Genomic DNA, 16181 nt, shown 5'->3' with positions numbered 1-16181 from the left:
CTCCTTGCAGTCCAAGGGACTCTCAAGAGTCTTCTCCAACACCACAGTTCAAAAGCATCAATTCTTCGGTGCTCAGCCTTCTTCACAGTCCAACTCTCACATCCATACATGACCACAGGAAAAACCATAGCCTTGACTAGATGGACCTTTGTTGGCAAAGTAATGTCTCTGCTCTTGAATATGCTATCTAGATTGGTCATAACTTTCCTTCCAAGGAGTAAGCGTCTTTTAATTTCATGGCTGCAGTCACCATCTGCAGCGATTTTGGAGCCCCCAAAAATAAAGTCTGACACTGTTTCCACTGTTTCCCATCTATTTCCCATGAAGTGATGGGACCAGATGCCATGATCTTCGTTTTCTGAATGTTGAGCTTTAAGTCAATTTTTTCACTCTCCACTTTCACCTTCATCAAGAGGCTTTTGAGTTCCTTTTCACTTTCTGCCATAAGGGTGGTGTCATCTGTATGTCTGAGGTTATTGATATTTCTCCCGGCAATCTTGATTCCAGCTTGTGTGGATCATGGAAAAAGCAAGGGAGTTCCAGAAAAACATCTATTTCTGCTTTATTGACTATGCCAAAGCCTTTGACTGTATGGATCACAATAAACTGTGGAAAATTCTGAAAGAGATGGGAATACCAGACCACCTGATCTGCCTCTTGAGAAATTTGTATGCAGATCAGGAAGCAACAGTTAGAACTGGACATGGAACAACAGACTGGTTCCAAATAGGAAAAGGAGTATGTCAAGGCTGTATATTGTCACCCTGTGTATTTAACTTAGCATCATTAGGGAAGTTGAAAATCCATCCTTGTCCGCCAGCACTGGCAATAGTAAGATGGTGGCCCATCACTGCAGGAGGGAATCAATGGTGGTCTTGGAACTGACTGTTCTAAGACAGTGTAAGAGAAGGGGGATTTGAGGGACTCTTGTGTTCAGCCCTCTGAGAGAGTTCTGGAAGGAAGCATTCGTCAAGATGACACTGAGAAGGCAGTGAATGTATTATGAACACTATTATCTGATCATCACTTCATGTTACCACAAATAGAAATTAAGGAGGATTTCTTTTTAAAAAAGGATGTGAGAGTTGGACTGTGAAGAAAGCTGAGCACCGAAGAATTGATGCCTTTGAGCTATGGTGTTGGAGAAGACTCTTGAGAGTCCCTTGGACTGCAAGGAGATCCAACCAGTCCATTCTAAAGGAGATCAGCCCTGGGATTTCTTTGGAAGGAATGATGCTGAAGCTGACACTCCAGTACTTTGGCCACCTGATGCGAAGAGTTGACTCATTGGAAAAGACTGATGCTGGGAGGGATTGGGGGCAGGAGGAGAAGGGGACGACAGAGGATGAGATGGTGGATGGCATCACTGACTCAATGGATGTGAGTCTGCATGAACTCCGGGAGTTGGTGATGGACGGGGAGGCCTGGCGTGCTGCGATTCATGGGGTTGCAAAGAGGCGGACATGACTGAGCAACTGAACTGACTGAACTGAACTGAATAGCATGTAGCATCTTAGTTTCCTGACCAGGGATCAAACCCCATGCCCCTTGAGTGGAAGCTCTGAATCATAACCACTGGACTACTAGGGAAGTCCTTAAGAAATTTTTCTAATAAAATATTCTGATTGATGTCTGTTTTTTTCTGTTGTGAATTTTTCTCATTGCATTATTGTGAATATTGAGGGCTTCCTGGTGGCTTAGCAGTAAAGAATCCACCTGCCAATGCATAAGATACCGGTTCTATCCCTGGGTTGAGAAGAACCCCTAGAGAAGAAAATGGCAATACCTTTCCTGGAGAAGGAAATACCCACTCCAGTATTCTTGCCTGGAAAATCCCATGGGCAGAGGAGCCTGGAGGGCTACAGTCCATGAGTAGCAAAAGAGTTGGACACAACTTAGTGAGTAAACAACTAAACACTATTGAGAAAGAGAGAGAAGGATGGATGGAGGGAGGGAGGGAGGGAGGGAAAGAAAAATCTGATTCAATTTAGAGCCTAAAAAGATTTAGCCAAAGATTCTACTAAAATGTGCACTGAATCGGACTTCCACTTATCCAGTCTTTTCTCATATGTATTGAGTTGCTGCAGAGTACTAAAAATCCTCCAAGAATTTAAGGCATTTCATGTATTTATTATAGTCAATACAGAATTCATGATGTTATATTTACATATACAAGGAAAATAACAGATTTTAAGATCCAGCCAAAGTTGAAGCCTTTACATTGTTCTTCCAAAGGTAAAGCGGCCACTTAACCAAGAGCTCACTGATACAAACAAGTCAAGAAAATCTAATCTTCTAAACTGTTTCCCACTGACTGGATCATATCACCCAGACAACACTTAAACGAGGCCCCAAAGATGAGAGACAGAGGCTTGTCTGTAGCTATAGCTTCTTCCATGATGACCATCATCTGAGGCTTCACCAACTCATGAGATAAGCTAGGAGATGTCCCAGACCCATTTCTCAGAGGCGCAAACTGAGGCACGGAGCAGGGTGAGGTGGGACCCACTTTTAGTCGCGGTTGGTCACTGCCCTCCCCTGTGACCCTGAGCCTTGCTCCACCCACTCTGCTCAGGGAGAGGCCAGCTTGCCACAGAGGAGAATTGTGTTGGTGTGAAAGTGCTTGATGAAGAACAGGAAGGGGTGGTTCACCACGAACTGAGCTCGGATGGGAAGTCTTTTTACTACCAGGATGTCGCCAGTGGCCGCAGCTGCCTCCGTGCCCTCCTCGTTGACCTCCACGTAGGACTTGTGGATGATCTTTGATACAAAGAGGCCCTTGACTGGTGATATTCCAGAAAGATCTGCTTTGACCTGGCTGAAGATGTCTGTCATCCCGAGGGACTCTAACAGGGAATTGAGCTCGTACTTGATCTCCAGTTTGAATCTCAGGAGATGCACTTCCACGTCCCTCTCCACCATGTTGGGCGGGCTGGTCCATTCCTGAAAGGTCTTTGAGTTCAGCTGCTTTTCTACCTAAGAGACAAAACACGGGTGGAGACCACAGGAGCTGAACACACACCCTGAATGTTCAATGCTATTTGCTTTCTGATTCTTGGCGTCAACAATTCAACATCAATTTCTTCTCTACCTTTAAAATGTACTCAAGTCCTGTCTGAAAAAACAAAAACCTCATGTGCAGCCACACCTCCCCTCTTCTCCTGTCTACTTCTCACTGATGCTTCATGATTAAACTTGTCGATGTGTATCCTACACTCTTTTGCCTCATTTCCTCAGCAGGGAGGCATCTCTTAAACTCCCTGTATTGCCGTGAAGTCCTTGTGCCCCATTTCCTGGATGAATTCAACCATCTCTTCTGGGCACGCACATCTGAAACATGAGTCACGTCTCCTTTATGAGCTGGTTTTGCCGCTCTAATCGCATGTCCTGCCCTCATTGTGCCAGAAGCTTCTGAACCCTGGATGTCCTCTGCCTTCACCCAGCAATTCAGTTCCTGGGTCTATGCTCCGATTTCCCCCCAAGCAGTCTCAAAACTCAGACCTCTCACCCTACATCCAGTTTCAAGAGTTTCTGAAGCCCTTCAAATTCTACCCTTGGTGATTTGAAACTCTCTGTTCAGACCTCCCTGCAGCTCCAAACCAGTATGGCAAACCCCATCAATCTATTACAAGAGTTGAAAACATTTTTGTCACATTTTTCCCCATCCTGACAGTATAAACTCAGACATAAAATGAAGGTGGTTTGATTCCTAAGCCTCCTTGCCCTCTGTGCTTCTCTGCCCTGATCCACGTCACCACGACTTCCTGTCAGACCCCCCTCGCTGCCTCATACTTCCAAGGCATTGGCACGTGTCCCTTTCTCTGGCTGGAGCAACAGGCACTGCCTTTGTTCCTCTTCATCTCCTACTTATCCAGTGAGGCTGGCATCGAGATTGCTCTACTAGGATGCCTTCCTGATTTCCTCACTCAAATTTGGACTCTGTTCTTCCTTTTCTGCAGGGTCTGTCACAGCGCTCCTTACACATTCAACTCTGTGTTGTAACCACAGATTCGTCTGTGTTTCCAGAACACAGCAGAGTTTTCAGCATGCTGTGGACACTCAATGTTTGGTGTATGAATGAATGAATAATTAAATACATGAATCACAATTTAATAAAAACCACTTCTGGGATGTCCCTGGCAGTCCAGTGTTTAAAACTCCACCCTTCCAATTCAGGGGGCACGGGTCTGATCCTAGTTGGAGAATAAAAACCCACATACTTCACGGCACAGCCCAAAGGTAAAAAAGACCACTTCTAAACTGCTTCCAAGTGCTCAATGCCTCCAGGTATCTTTCACTGAAGCCCACAGACCTCCAGAGAACTGAGCTCCCCCTGCAGTGGCCACACCTCTGCCACACGTGTTCTTACAGCCTGGACTGTGATGCTCTTCCTAGAGCTCCAGAGCACACACCCCAGCCCAGGGATGTCCAGAAGACTTCCCTACTTTCCCAACCTAGGGATCAAACCCAGGTCTCCCACACTGCAGGCAGATTCTTTACTGTCTGAGCCACAAGGGAAGTCCGCTATAGAAAGGGGTTTCCCAAACGTCCAATGACCAGTGTGTGAGTGTGTGTGTGTGTGTGCATCTGCATGTGTGTGTGAACTGGTACCACAGGCACTTCTGCCTCCAGATGCCCCTTTTTTAAAGGAAGAATAGATTGTTCTCCCTAAATACATCATCCTGAAGTCAGGGACTTCGGGATGTCTGTCCTTTGCTCTCACAGCACCTGGCAGAACTGTTGAACCTGAAAGAATCAGTGAGGGCAACACTATGGTCACGAAACACACATCGTGTGCGTGCACACACACCGCGCCTTCATAAACACACATCGTGTGTGTGCACACACACACCGCGCCTTCATAAACACACATCGTGTGTGTGTGCACACACACTGTGTCTTCACTGCACATTAGCATTAAACACTCATCGTGTGCGTGTGCACACACACCCACATCTTCACCTCACATTAGCATTAAACACACATCGTGTGCATGCACACACACCGCGTCTTCATAAACACACATCGTGTGCGTGCGCACACACACCGCGTCTTCATAAACACACATCGTGTGCATGCACACACACGCCCACGTCTTCATAAACACACATCGTGTGCGTGCGCACACACACCGCGTCTTCATAAACACACATCGTGTGCGTGCACACACACCGCGTCTTCATAAACACACATTGTGTGCGTGCGCGCACACACCACGTCTTCATAAACACACATCGTGTGCGTGCGCGCACACACCACGTCTTCATAAACACACATCGTGTGCGTGCGCACACACACCGCGTCTTCATAAACACACATCGTGTGCGTGCGCACACACACCGCGTCTTCATAAACACACATCGTGTGCATGCACACACACGCCCACGTCTTCATAAACACACATCGTGTGCGTGCGCACACACACCGTGTCTTCACCGTACATTAGCATTAAACACACATCTTGTGCGTGTGCACACACACTGTGTCTTCATAAACACACATCATGTGCGTGTGCACACACACTGCGTCTTCATAAACACACATCGTGTGCGTGCACACACACACCGCGTCTTCATAAACACACATCGTGTGCATGCACACACACGCCCACGTCTTCATAAACACACATCGTGTGCGTGCGCACACACACCGTGTCTTCACAGTACATTAGCATTAAACACACATCTTGTGCGTGTGCACACACACTGTGTCTTCATAAACACACATCATGTGCGTGTGCACACACACTGCGTCTTCATAAACACACATCGTGTGCGTGCACACACACACCGCGTCTTCATAAACACACATCGTGTGCGTGCGCACACACACCGCGTCTTCATAAACACACATCGTGTGCGTGTGCACACACACCGCGTCTTCATAAACACACATCGTGTGCGTGCGCACACACACCGCGTCTTCATAAACACACATCATGTGCGTGTGCACACACACCGCGTCTTCATAAACTCACATCATGTGCGTGCGCACACACACCGCGTCTTCATAAACTCACATCATGTGCGTGCACACACACACATGCGTCTTCATAAACACACATCATGTGCGTGCACACACACACCGCGTCTTCATAAACACACATCGTGTGCGTGCACACACACCCGCGTCTTCACTGCACATTAGCATTAAACATACATCGTGTGGGTGCACACACACCCGCGTCTTCACTGCACATTAGCATTAAACACACATCGTGTGGGTGCACACACACCCACGTCTTCACCGCACATTAGCATTAAACACACATCGTGTGCGTGCACACACACCGCGTCTTCATAAACACACATCGTGTGCGTGCACACACGCCCGCATCTTCACCACACATTCTCACCTGGTCTATGTCAGCCGTGCCCACTGGAAGCAGAATGATCTACCGAGTGTGCTGTTGACATAGGGCAGCTCCAAAACCTGCATCTGTGGTTCCTCGATGAGGGCCAGTTTAAACTTCCCAGTCTGGTGCATCATCTCCACAGTCACACTTTTACCCTATGTTTAAAACAAAAAGTTGTAATTAGATGGTACGGTTACATGCGTGTGTGTACAGGTACACATACTGATTTTCCTTTCAGAATAACAAGGGTAACCGCATTAGCACCAGAAAGGCGTGGGTAAAACCGAAATGACAGAATACACCCTGAATGACACTACTTTGCAAAGGTTATACGTTTTTTTAATTTTAAAATGTTTGTGTTCAGATAATATACATACTAATAAAAATGATAACATATATGTTTCCCCAAAACAAAGGCAAGGTCTCTAGATAAAGTGATTTACGTGGGAAAATGAGATTATAGGGTCATCTCCTTTTTTTGGATCTGATTAGAGACTTTCTGGGAGAAAAATAGTACAACTAACTTTGCTGTGTTTCTAGAGAAAATATTTACTAGAGAAAGCATGTCTGGGAAGAATGTAGACCCCCAGAAGAACAGTAAGAAAAGGACGAACTTTCTTCTGTTCCTGATCACCCCATTGAGAAAGGTTACCATCACTTCACGGGAGCAACAGAAACAAAATCCATGGAAACACAGAGCCTAGAACCAGTATTTTCACTGAAACTTTCTAAATTGTCTTTAATGGATATGGCATTCTCCGAAATTGATCATCCACCTGAAAATAAAATACTCACCTTACTTAACTGAAAAGGGGTTTTAAATGTTTCTCGTTCCTGAAATTTATTCTGCCATTGTCCTTTGAATTATATGGCATTCACCAAGACCATGACACAGGAGGGCTCAATCGTGCCTTTTCCAAAGAGGTTAGTGACTTTTCCTTGTAACGACAACAACAAAAAAAAGAATAAATAATATATTTGGATTTGAACTTATTGATAGTAGAGAGTTGAAGAGTTACAAGAAATTTGGAGCCTTTGTTAAGGCTAATTATAGATTTGAGATCCCAGAAGAATTCCCTCATCTGTGGCCATAAAGCATGTTCTTGTCAAATGAAGTTTATTTCAAAGAATATTGAAAGCTTTGTTATATCTAATCAGAAGCTGGCATTCAAGGAATACCAAGTATGTTAGGTATGAATCAACCTGTCTTGTAACTAGCCATATCCTATGCTTTCTTATACATATAACTGCTTTTTAAAAAATTCTATAATCATCTCCCATAGTGTGTCAGTTGCTCAGTCGCGCCCCAATCTTTGTGACCCCCTGCACTGTAGCCCGCCAGGCTCCTCTGTCCACGGGATTTTTCAGGCAAGAATATGTAGTGGGTTGCCATTTCCTTCTCCAGGGGATCTTTCTGACCCAGGGATCAAACTTGAGTCCCCTGCATTGCAGGCAGATTCTTTACCATCTGAGCCACCAGGGAATCATCTCCTGTGGCTTACTTTTCATATCTATCAGGCTTTATAGTTACCAGTACCTTACCAATTGCAAATATGTTACATATTCCAAAGACACACTGGTCCTTTCAGTATGCTAACCTTCGTGTATCACAAGCATATATGCCAACATTTGAAATAAAAATGTATCTGAAAAATCAGGATTTATAAAACTATACCAAGAATTTCTTGCTGTAAATATATTGATCAAGATGCAACACCAAGCCTTCTTGGAGCATTTTGGAGTGTTGCAATTTATAGCATTTTTTTGGAATATAATCTATCATACAATATGAAACAGGGGTATATGAAATATCAGACTCTAAGCTTGATGAGAGCTTTCATTTTTATTGAACTTTTGGGCCAAACATAATACCTAGCACGTAATAACAATGATGAACATCATTTGATTATATATATACATATGTGTATATATATATATATACACACACAAATGAATGGATAAATAAATACACAAATTAATGACAAAATAACGATAACAGTCTAAACAAATACACAGCATGTGGATCTGTAATGACAGACAACACTAATCAATCTACGCTCAAAATTTTTACAAAACTTTCATGTGCCAGGCATTATTCTAGGCACAGAGCCCCAAACTGAGGCCGGACACTAATCTAAACAAGTACATCTAGCTTCCTCCTTAACGTTAACTCAGCAAGTTTATCAGTACAGCTCGAATAAAGTTTGGAGACACGTGGTTGACTTATCCTCACCAGCAGTTTTACTTCCAACCCAAGCATTGATGGTTTTCCTTGTTTCTTCTGCAGACCATTCAAAATCAACAGTTTGCAGCCTGGCTTGATACAATTTCTCAGAACAGTGTAAGTATTGCTGTAAAAGAAAGGATAGTTGCATAACACCAAAAAAATAGTGTAAGGAAAGTTACTGCTTAACTGGATTCTTTTGTGCCTGAATCCAGGGAAAGCTTAACTGAGAGTAAAGTCTGGCCCTAGACCCAGTTCTTGCCCTGAGCTGCGTCCAGCTGCGGCTGGAACATGCTTACGTGACTGCTCACAGCCCATGCGGTGGGAGTTTCTCCAGACAGAATCCTGGGATATCGGTATCTTCTGACAGAGACCGAGACAACCTAATGAAACTAATGGGGAGTTTCTCAAGTCAGCTTCTCATGTCAGATGTAATCATCATTGTCTCAAGTCAACATCTATTTACAATTACACCCAGATCATGACAGCTTTGAAGGAGACAAAAGAATGAGAGAGGGGCCTATAGTTGTTAATCCCCTTACTTCAGGTCCTGTCCATAAACATTCTCTTTACACTTCTAGGGCTATAGAAGGAAATACCTCTGAAATTATGATACCAAGATGGGCCACACTAAGTTGGAAAAACTCTGACAATCCAAATCTTGTTGAGTATAAGACGTAGCCTGCACCACCAGGCTAGGGAAGAACATTAGAAATTCAAGGCTGCATTTCGCTTCACCCAGCTAACATTTAAGTTGTCATTGCCCAGTTGCTCAGTCATGTCCAGCTCTTTGTGACCCCCATGGACTGCAGCAGCAGGCCTCCCTGTCCTTCACCATCTCCCAGAATTTACCCAAACTCATGTCCATTGAGTCAGTGACGCCATCCAACAATCTCATCCTCTGTCTTCCCCTCCTGCCTTCACTCTTTCCCAGCATCAGGGTCTTTTCCAATGAGTCGGCTCTTCTCATCAGGTGGCCAAAGTATTGGAGTTTCAGCTTCAGTCCTTCCAGTGAATATTCAGGGTTGATTGACATCTAAGTCACACTGGTCAAACCAAAGCTGTGTCACTGAATCTAGGATTTCACCTCAATCATTGCAGAATAATGTAGTATTTAATATACAAGAAGATGAGTTTAGATAGAGGTCAAATCTAGGCTTTGTCACTTTATGTCTGTGGCCTTTATAGAATCTGCTTCATGATTGTAGAACTGATAACAATTTTATAGCTACATCTTACAGGACTGTGTGAGGAATACGTGAGATTGAGTAGAATGACTGGCACATAATAAACACTCAGTAAAACTGTATATGTAAATGCCACTGGAAAATGGCATCATTCGCGTTAGAATTTGGGAACTAGAAAGAACGTAGGCTAATCCTCTCATTTTACAGGTGAAAGATATTTGTCCAAAGTCATGCCTCAATGGGAACAGCTCTCTTGGCTCCCAGCCCAGTGTACTTTCCATTAACTCTCAATATTCTGCCATTAAGGACCTTTAAAAGAGAGATGAGAAATATGTTTTGTTTTCTTTCTGGCTCATAAGGGATAATTATTACCAAATTTGTTTTGTGTTTCATCCATGACCTTACTCTTGGGCAACACTGGCGATTTGCAGGAAGTTATGTGACATTTCACAACCTTAAATAGGAGTTTGGTAAAAACCATTTCACTGAGACTCTATTTCCGCTCAAATGTAATCTCTTGAAGATGAATATCATGTGATGCTTCTTATCCTTCGTTTTATTTTATAATGTGAAATTCAGAGGATGCCAAGAAAGCTGTTGACAACTGTTCCAGAGGGACTTACCTCATGGAGTGCCATCGCATTTGTCCCGTAGAGTCTGTTGGCGATGCTGAGGGTATAGTTAGAGTCTGGCCTATTGATCTGGGAGAAAAAGACTCCTAAGTCTGAGTGAATCCTTCCAGCTTGGTTGCACTGAAGCACCAGTAAATAAAGAAGGGAGTATTAAATTGCTTGATTTCTTGCCATTAGAGAGTATAAATAATGTGAAAGCAATAACCAGAGAGCAGGACGTTTGCCTCTGAATAGAAGGGCAGTGAGTATGAACAAAGCAAGAGTTGGCAATGGAAAGCCTTCTCCTTCTCCAGGTTTCCTCTCCCACAATAATCTCGGCACTCTGGGACTTTGGCTACAGACCATGTGCAGAATTGTAAACTACCGCAAACACACAAGGACTTGTCAGCTCTCGTGGTTTAACCCAAAACCAGACATTTTAATGAAGAGATCCTAGTGGGGATTTTCAGAGCGATGATCCAAGTGTGATTGTTGCCTTTGCGCCTAAAGAATCACTTTCCTTCTCTATCTCTCATGCTCCTTTCAATGTCTCCATTTTCTATGTGATCATTTAATCAAATACTGAGCTCTTTATTGAACTGACCTGACACACCCATCTGTCCATCACAGAAGCAATTCACTTAAGCATGTTTTTTTTTTTTTAATTGAAGGATAGTTGCTTTGCTGACTTTTGCTGTTTTCTGTCAGACCTCAGCATGAATCCGCCACAAGTACACATATATCCCCTCCCTCCTGAACCTCCCTCTGCTTCCCTCCCCATCCCACCCTCGAGGTTGGTGCAGAGTCCCTGTTTGAGTTCCCTGGGACATACAGCAAATTCCCGTTGGCTATCTATTTTGCATACGGTCATGTAAGTTTCCATGTTACTCTCTCCATACATCTCACCCCCTCCTCCCCTCTCCCGTCTCCTCCTCTTCAATTTGATGCACCTGAGTTCATGGGAACTGTAGGGACGGGGGAGCCTGGTGGGCTGCCATCTATGGGGTCGCACAGAGTCGGACACGACTGAAGCGACTTAGCAGCAGCAGCAGCAGGGTTTATGCCTCTATTGCCCAAAGTGAATGTTCCCGAACTATGGGCTCCAATCTCCTAACAATAAGGGTTCCATGAAGCAAGTACTCTGTGGCTCTAGGCATGTGTGTCTTTCCTCAATCACAATCAAGCATACATATGTTTCCATGTGGCAGTTCTATCTAGTTTTGATGTCAAAAGGCATCCTTCTATTAGAAAGAACAGAGACCACAGTCCTGGAGCACGTAGGTTGGGTGGCATCAGGCCCTGTTTTCCTGCTATAGATTTAAAAGGTAAAGCATCAGGTTCTTTCTCAGTCCCCTCATTGGACTGAAGACCTGACCCTACATAGAAGAGCCTGGCAGACTCACCGTGGGGCACAGTTCATAAGAGAACAGAAAGCTGAATGAGGATGACAAAAATCAGATGATAAAATCTGGGGGCTTTACTGTGGTTGTCACTACCATTGCATTAATCCTATTGGCCAGTCACCCTCAGGAGGATTAAAGGAGGAAACCGAGGATTCATCACTCGCGTGCTTATGAATCAATAAAGTGCTCTGCCACTCAATGCCTGGACTATATTATTTCTTGGCGCTCTTTATCAAAGAGCATTTGACAGCTCAGCAGAGATATTATCATATCTTAGCCAAGGCCTTGAACGCTGGTCCTGATGGTTCTACAATATGATTAAAGTGAAGCACCTAGAAAACAAATGAGATAGACTGGCATCAAAAGGAACACACAGTCTACAGAGGCTGACAGCTACAAGGTTTTCCACTTGAGATAAAGACCTAGTAAGAACTAATGTTTAATGATGTTATATCCAAATCCTGAACTAAGCCTTTGCATATCTTACTTAATCCTCCCGACAACTTTTAAAGTAGATACTATTATCCTCATTTTCTGTTAGGGAAATTGAGTTCATGAGGTTAATCCACTTGGCCCCGACCCGCATTGCCTGTCTGGCACCAGGCCCTGAGCTCCGGCTCACAGACTCTTCAGCCCCTCTGCCACTGTCTCCAGGCAGGCACTGACAGCTCCTCCGGGGCTGTGCAAATGCTGCATGGTTTCCCGCTAAATTATTTATTTAAATGCAATAAAATCCTAAAAGTGCATCAAAATATGGAATAAAGGACAAACAATAATAAGATGTGCAAATACCCTGGGAGTTATTAAGTGATATCCTTCTAGACTTTTCATAGCAAAAAAAAAAAGCTCCTCTGTCCATGGAATTTTCCAGGCAAGAATACTGGAGTGGGGTACCATTTCCTCCTCCAGGGGATCTTCTCTCCCAGAGATTGAATCTGCATCTCTTGCATCTCCTGCCTTGGCAGGCGATCTTTACCGTTAGTGCCACCTGGGAAGCCGTATATACATACATATGTATACACATGTGTGAATGTATGTGTACGTATGTATGGTGGGAAACCACTGCATATCAGCCTATGTCACCCGTTCTTCTCTCGTCTCAGGTTAGTCTCTGTTTCCCCATCTGTAAAATGGGGATAACAATTCCTACCCCTAACACACAGGGCTGGTATGAACTTCAAATGCATAAATGAGCACTGTAAAAAACTGGATAACTTTTACACAGTCTTTTTTTTTTTTTTTTTTACTGAATTTGGTCATTTTTTTTAACTCCTTTATTTTTTCATTTGGGATATAATTATTCTACAATACTATGTTAGTTTCTGATAGAGACTCATTTTATTGTAAATTGAAACTGTAGAGGGCAAGAATCATACCATATATGTGTTCTCTGGCATGTTTAAACCACTGTAAAGATAAACTATGAAAGTAAATTTCAGTCATTTATGTGTGAAAGCGCTGATGGCAAGAAAGAGATTGAGCATGGCATGCATTGTGTTATTTGCATTATAATGTATAGCATTATCTAAGCTATTAGTCATAAGAAATGTGCTTTGCCCACGTGTGGTTCTTTCACAGGATGGCAGCGTTTTCTGGGTATAGAGTGTAAGTCATTCTGAGGAAGACCCCAGGCCACCTGGGACTCCTGCTGTGCCCAGTACCTTCTCCATCGGCTCTGCGCTGGTCCCTCTGGCTCCCAGGAGGATCATACTAAGAGCATAAAGAAGACTCAGCGGGGAGAAGAAGACATTGTCTCCTGCGTGGTTATAGTTCAGCTCCTTGAACACATCCAGACAAAATTCAACGTTTGCTGTGCTGAGGGAATCCATTTTCAGCAAAGCCCTACCTGAGAATGGAAGGGAAAAAAAATATCTCAGACTTACCTGGAGGCAAAGATAATATTGAGCATTCAGTTATGACCTTCCGTAAATGGAAGCGTCTGAGCCCACTGCTTCATGAGGAGTTACAGCCTGCTGTCACACTGTCTAAGGAGCTAATAAACGCTAGGTGGGGGAGGGCCTTCACAGTAGTTCTTTATTCTCATGAAGAGAAGATTTACTGTTCTCTTCAACCAGTATTTCAAAGCTCTCTCGCTATCATTTGTGTACATTTAAAAGTGACAGCTAATTTTTCTGGAGCAAAAGCACAGAAGAAACTAGATCCCTTGGCTCTTATTTTCCACACTTTAGGGACTCTCCTCATCCTGGAATGTGTACAAAGTCCTTGAGCTACACAGCCCAGCCAAAAGAGATCCTTAGATCCTTCCCAGCCAGCTCCCGTCTTCACAGTCTCCATCCTGTCACCCTGCACAAGCAAGATGAGAGACAGTGGGGCAAACTCGGATAATGTTCTCTGCACATTTCATCTCCTTGGTGAACCTTATTTCTTGTCTCCTCCACAAAAGTAAGGGGATCCTAGCAAATAGGTCATGCCCTCTGAAGGTGGCCAAAGCCCTCAGCCCCGCATGACATCAGGAAAAATGGAGGAAAGGAGGAGGAAAAATTGAGAGGAAGGAAAAGATGCTGGAAACGAGTGTTCTCTAAGGACAGCGACACATCAGGAAGGAAGAATGTTTTTACTGGACCCCACAAACATCTACTGAGCACCGTCAAGTGCAGAAACAATCGAGCATCACTCCTGCCCTCAGGAACGTGTCACTTTCTAGGGCCCTCCACTGCCAGCAAACACTTCCTTCCTTTAACTTCCTGGCCATCCTTCTCTCTTGCCGCATCACCAGCTCCTCGACCAACGCCCTTGAGGCCACCTCAGTCTCTTTTTAAGGATTTTTCTCACATTCTCAACCTCTGGACACAGTAACACATGGGGATACAAATCTTTGCCTTCCATATTGCTCTAGTTTAGTTGCTCAGTCACATCTGACTCTTTGCAACTCCATGAACTGCAGCCCGCCAGGCTCTTCTGTCCATGGGGTTCTCCAGGCAGCAATACTGTAGTGGGTTGCCATTTTCTTCTCCAGGGGATCTTCCCAAACCAAGGATCTAACCAGCATGTCCTGCATTGCAGGTAGATTCTTTACCACTGAGTCACCAGGGAAGCACTCCCGTCTCAGCCTTGTACTGCATGTTTTAATATATTTACCACATATATTATAAATGTGTGTGTTTTATGCATTATATATACATGACTTTATGTAAATATAAGCAATGTTTATGTTTGTTTATATAAATAAAACACATATATGTACTATATATATATGTATCTATTGCCTGACCTTCTCGCTAGAGTACAATCTCCATTAAAGCAAGGAGTTTGCTTTTTATGCTTTATTCCAGCACCAGTCCTGACAAATTCACTAAATATCTATGATACACAGATGTACACAGAATACTGAGGAAGCTCAGGGGGGACAGAACTAACCCAAGAGTCACAGGAAGACTTCCTGGAGGAGGTGATGTCCTACTCCCCCTTGAAGAATGAAACAAGTCACCCAGGTACACATATAAAGGAAGATCATTACTGACAGAAGGCAAAACACAAGCAGGGACTCAAAATCCTGAAAGAGAAATTTGCAACAAAGGAAGCCAAAGGTGGTGGCTGGTAGGGCCGGAGAATGGCAGAAATGGCCCGGAGGCCTTGCACACCCCACTGAGGAGAGATCAGAGGGAACCCGAGGGCTCACGGAGTCACGGCTCCAGGCTGCCTGCTCGGAGCTCATGTCAGCTTTGGGAGCTCTCACTCTCGGTCTCCTGACTTCGATTCTCTTCTCAGGGGTCTCCTGCCCTCCCTTTCCCAAGCTGCTCTAACAGCCACCAATGAAACTCTCACCCACAATCACTCCAGCAAGCATGTCTCCCCTCTTTCGGACACCTTCAAATTCTCCCCACATAGCACATTTTTAAAAAATGTTAATTGCCTGCTGTTCGGTCCTTCCCTTCCGTTCCCCTATTCTGTGCTGAGAGATGGATTTCAAGGTGCAGTTTTCATGTAGAATGTTCTTCAGAAAAGGCTTCCCACTCGTCAAGAATAAGCCGTGATTGGTTTAAGCCAACTGAGGCTTCTGTATCCCACATCAGTGAAAAAACAAACCTGGAGGTGTAAGTCGCTCAGTCGTGTCCAACTCTTTGCGACCCCAAGGACTAGCTCCTCCATCCATGGGATTCTCCAGGCAACAGTACTGGAGTGAGTTGCCATTTCCTTCTCCAGGGCATCTTCCCTATCCAGGGATCAAACCCACATCTCCTGTATTGCAGGCAGATTCTTTACCATCTGAGCCACCAGGGAATCCCTAACTGGTAAAAACTTTTGCTTATAAGCATAATATCTAATGTACAGCATGGTGACAATGGTGAATAACATTATACTGTGTGCTCAAAAGTTACTGAGAATAGATCTTAAGCTTGTTCATCATACACCAAAGAAAGGTTTAACTCTGTGAGGTGC

The 16181-nt window shown here is 44.2% G+C and overlaps 1 protein-coding gene across 1 annotated transcript; it reads right to left on the bottom strand.

Annotated features, from left to right (window-relative positions):
* Positions 1-2142: 2142 nt before the first annotated feature.
* Positions 2143-13609, bottom strand: LOC109577697 (serpin B11). Its single transcript, XM_019986451.2, is given in 8 exon segments — positions 2143-2976; positions 6356-6396; positions 6399-6510; positions 7151-7293; positions 8589-8706; positions 10390-10518; positions 12092-12112; positions 13442-13609. Coding segments are annotated over 8 exon segments (1137 nt in total). The 3' UTR covers positions 2143-2571.
* Between the last annotated feature and the right edge of the window lie 2572 nt (positions 13610-16181).

The sequence above is a fragment of the Bos indicus genome, chromosome 24 (genome assembly GCF_029378745.1).
Source record: "Bos indicus isolate NIAB-ARS_2022 breed Sahiwal x Tharparkar chromosome 24, NIAB-ARS_B.indTharparkar_mat_pri_1.0, whole genome shotgun sequence".
Lineage (NCBI taxonomy): Eukaryota > Metazoa > Chordata > Mammalia > Artiodactyla > Bovidae > Bos > Bos indicus.
Note: the sequence above shows the minus strand (reverse complement) of the source record. Positions and strands in the feature narration are given on the sequence as shown.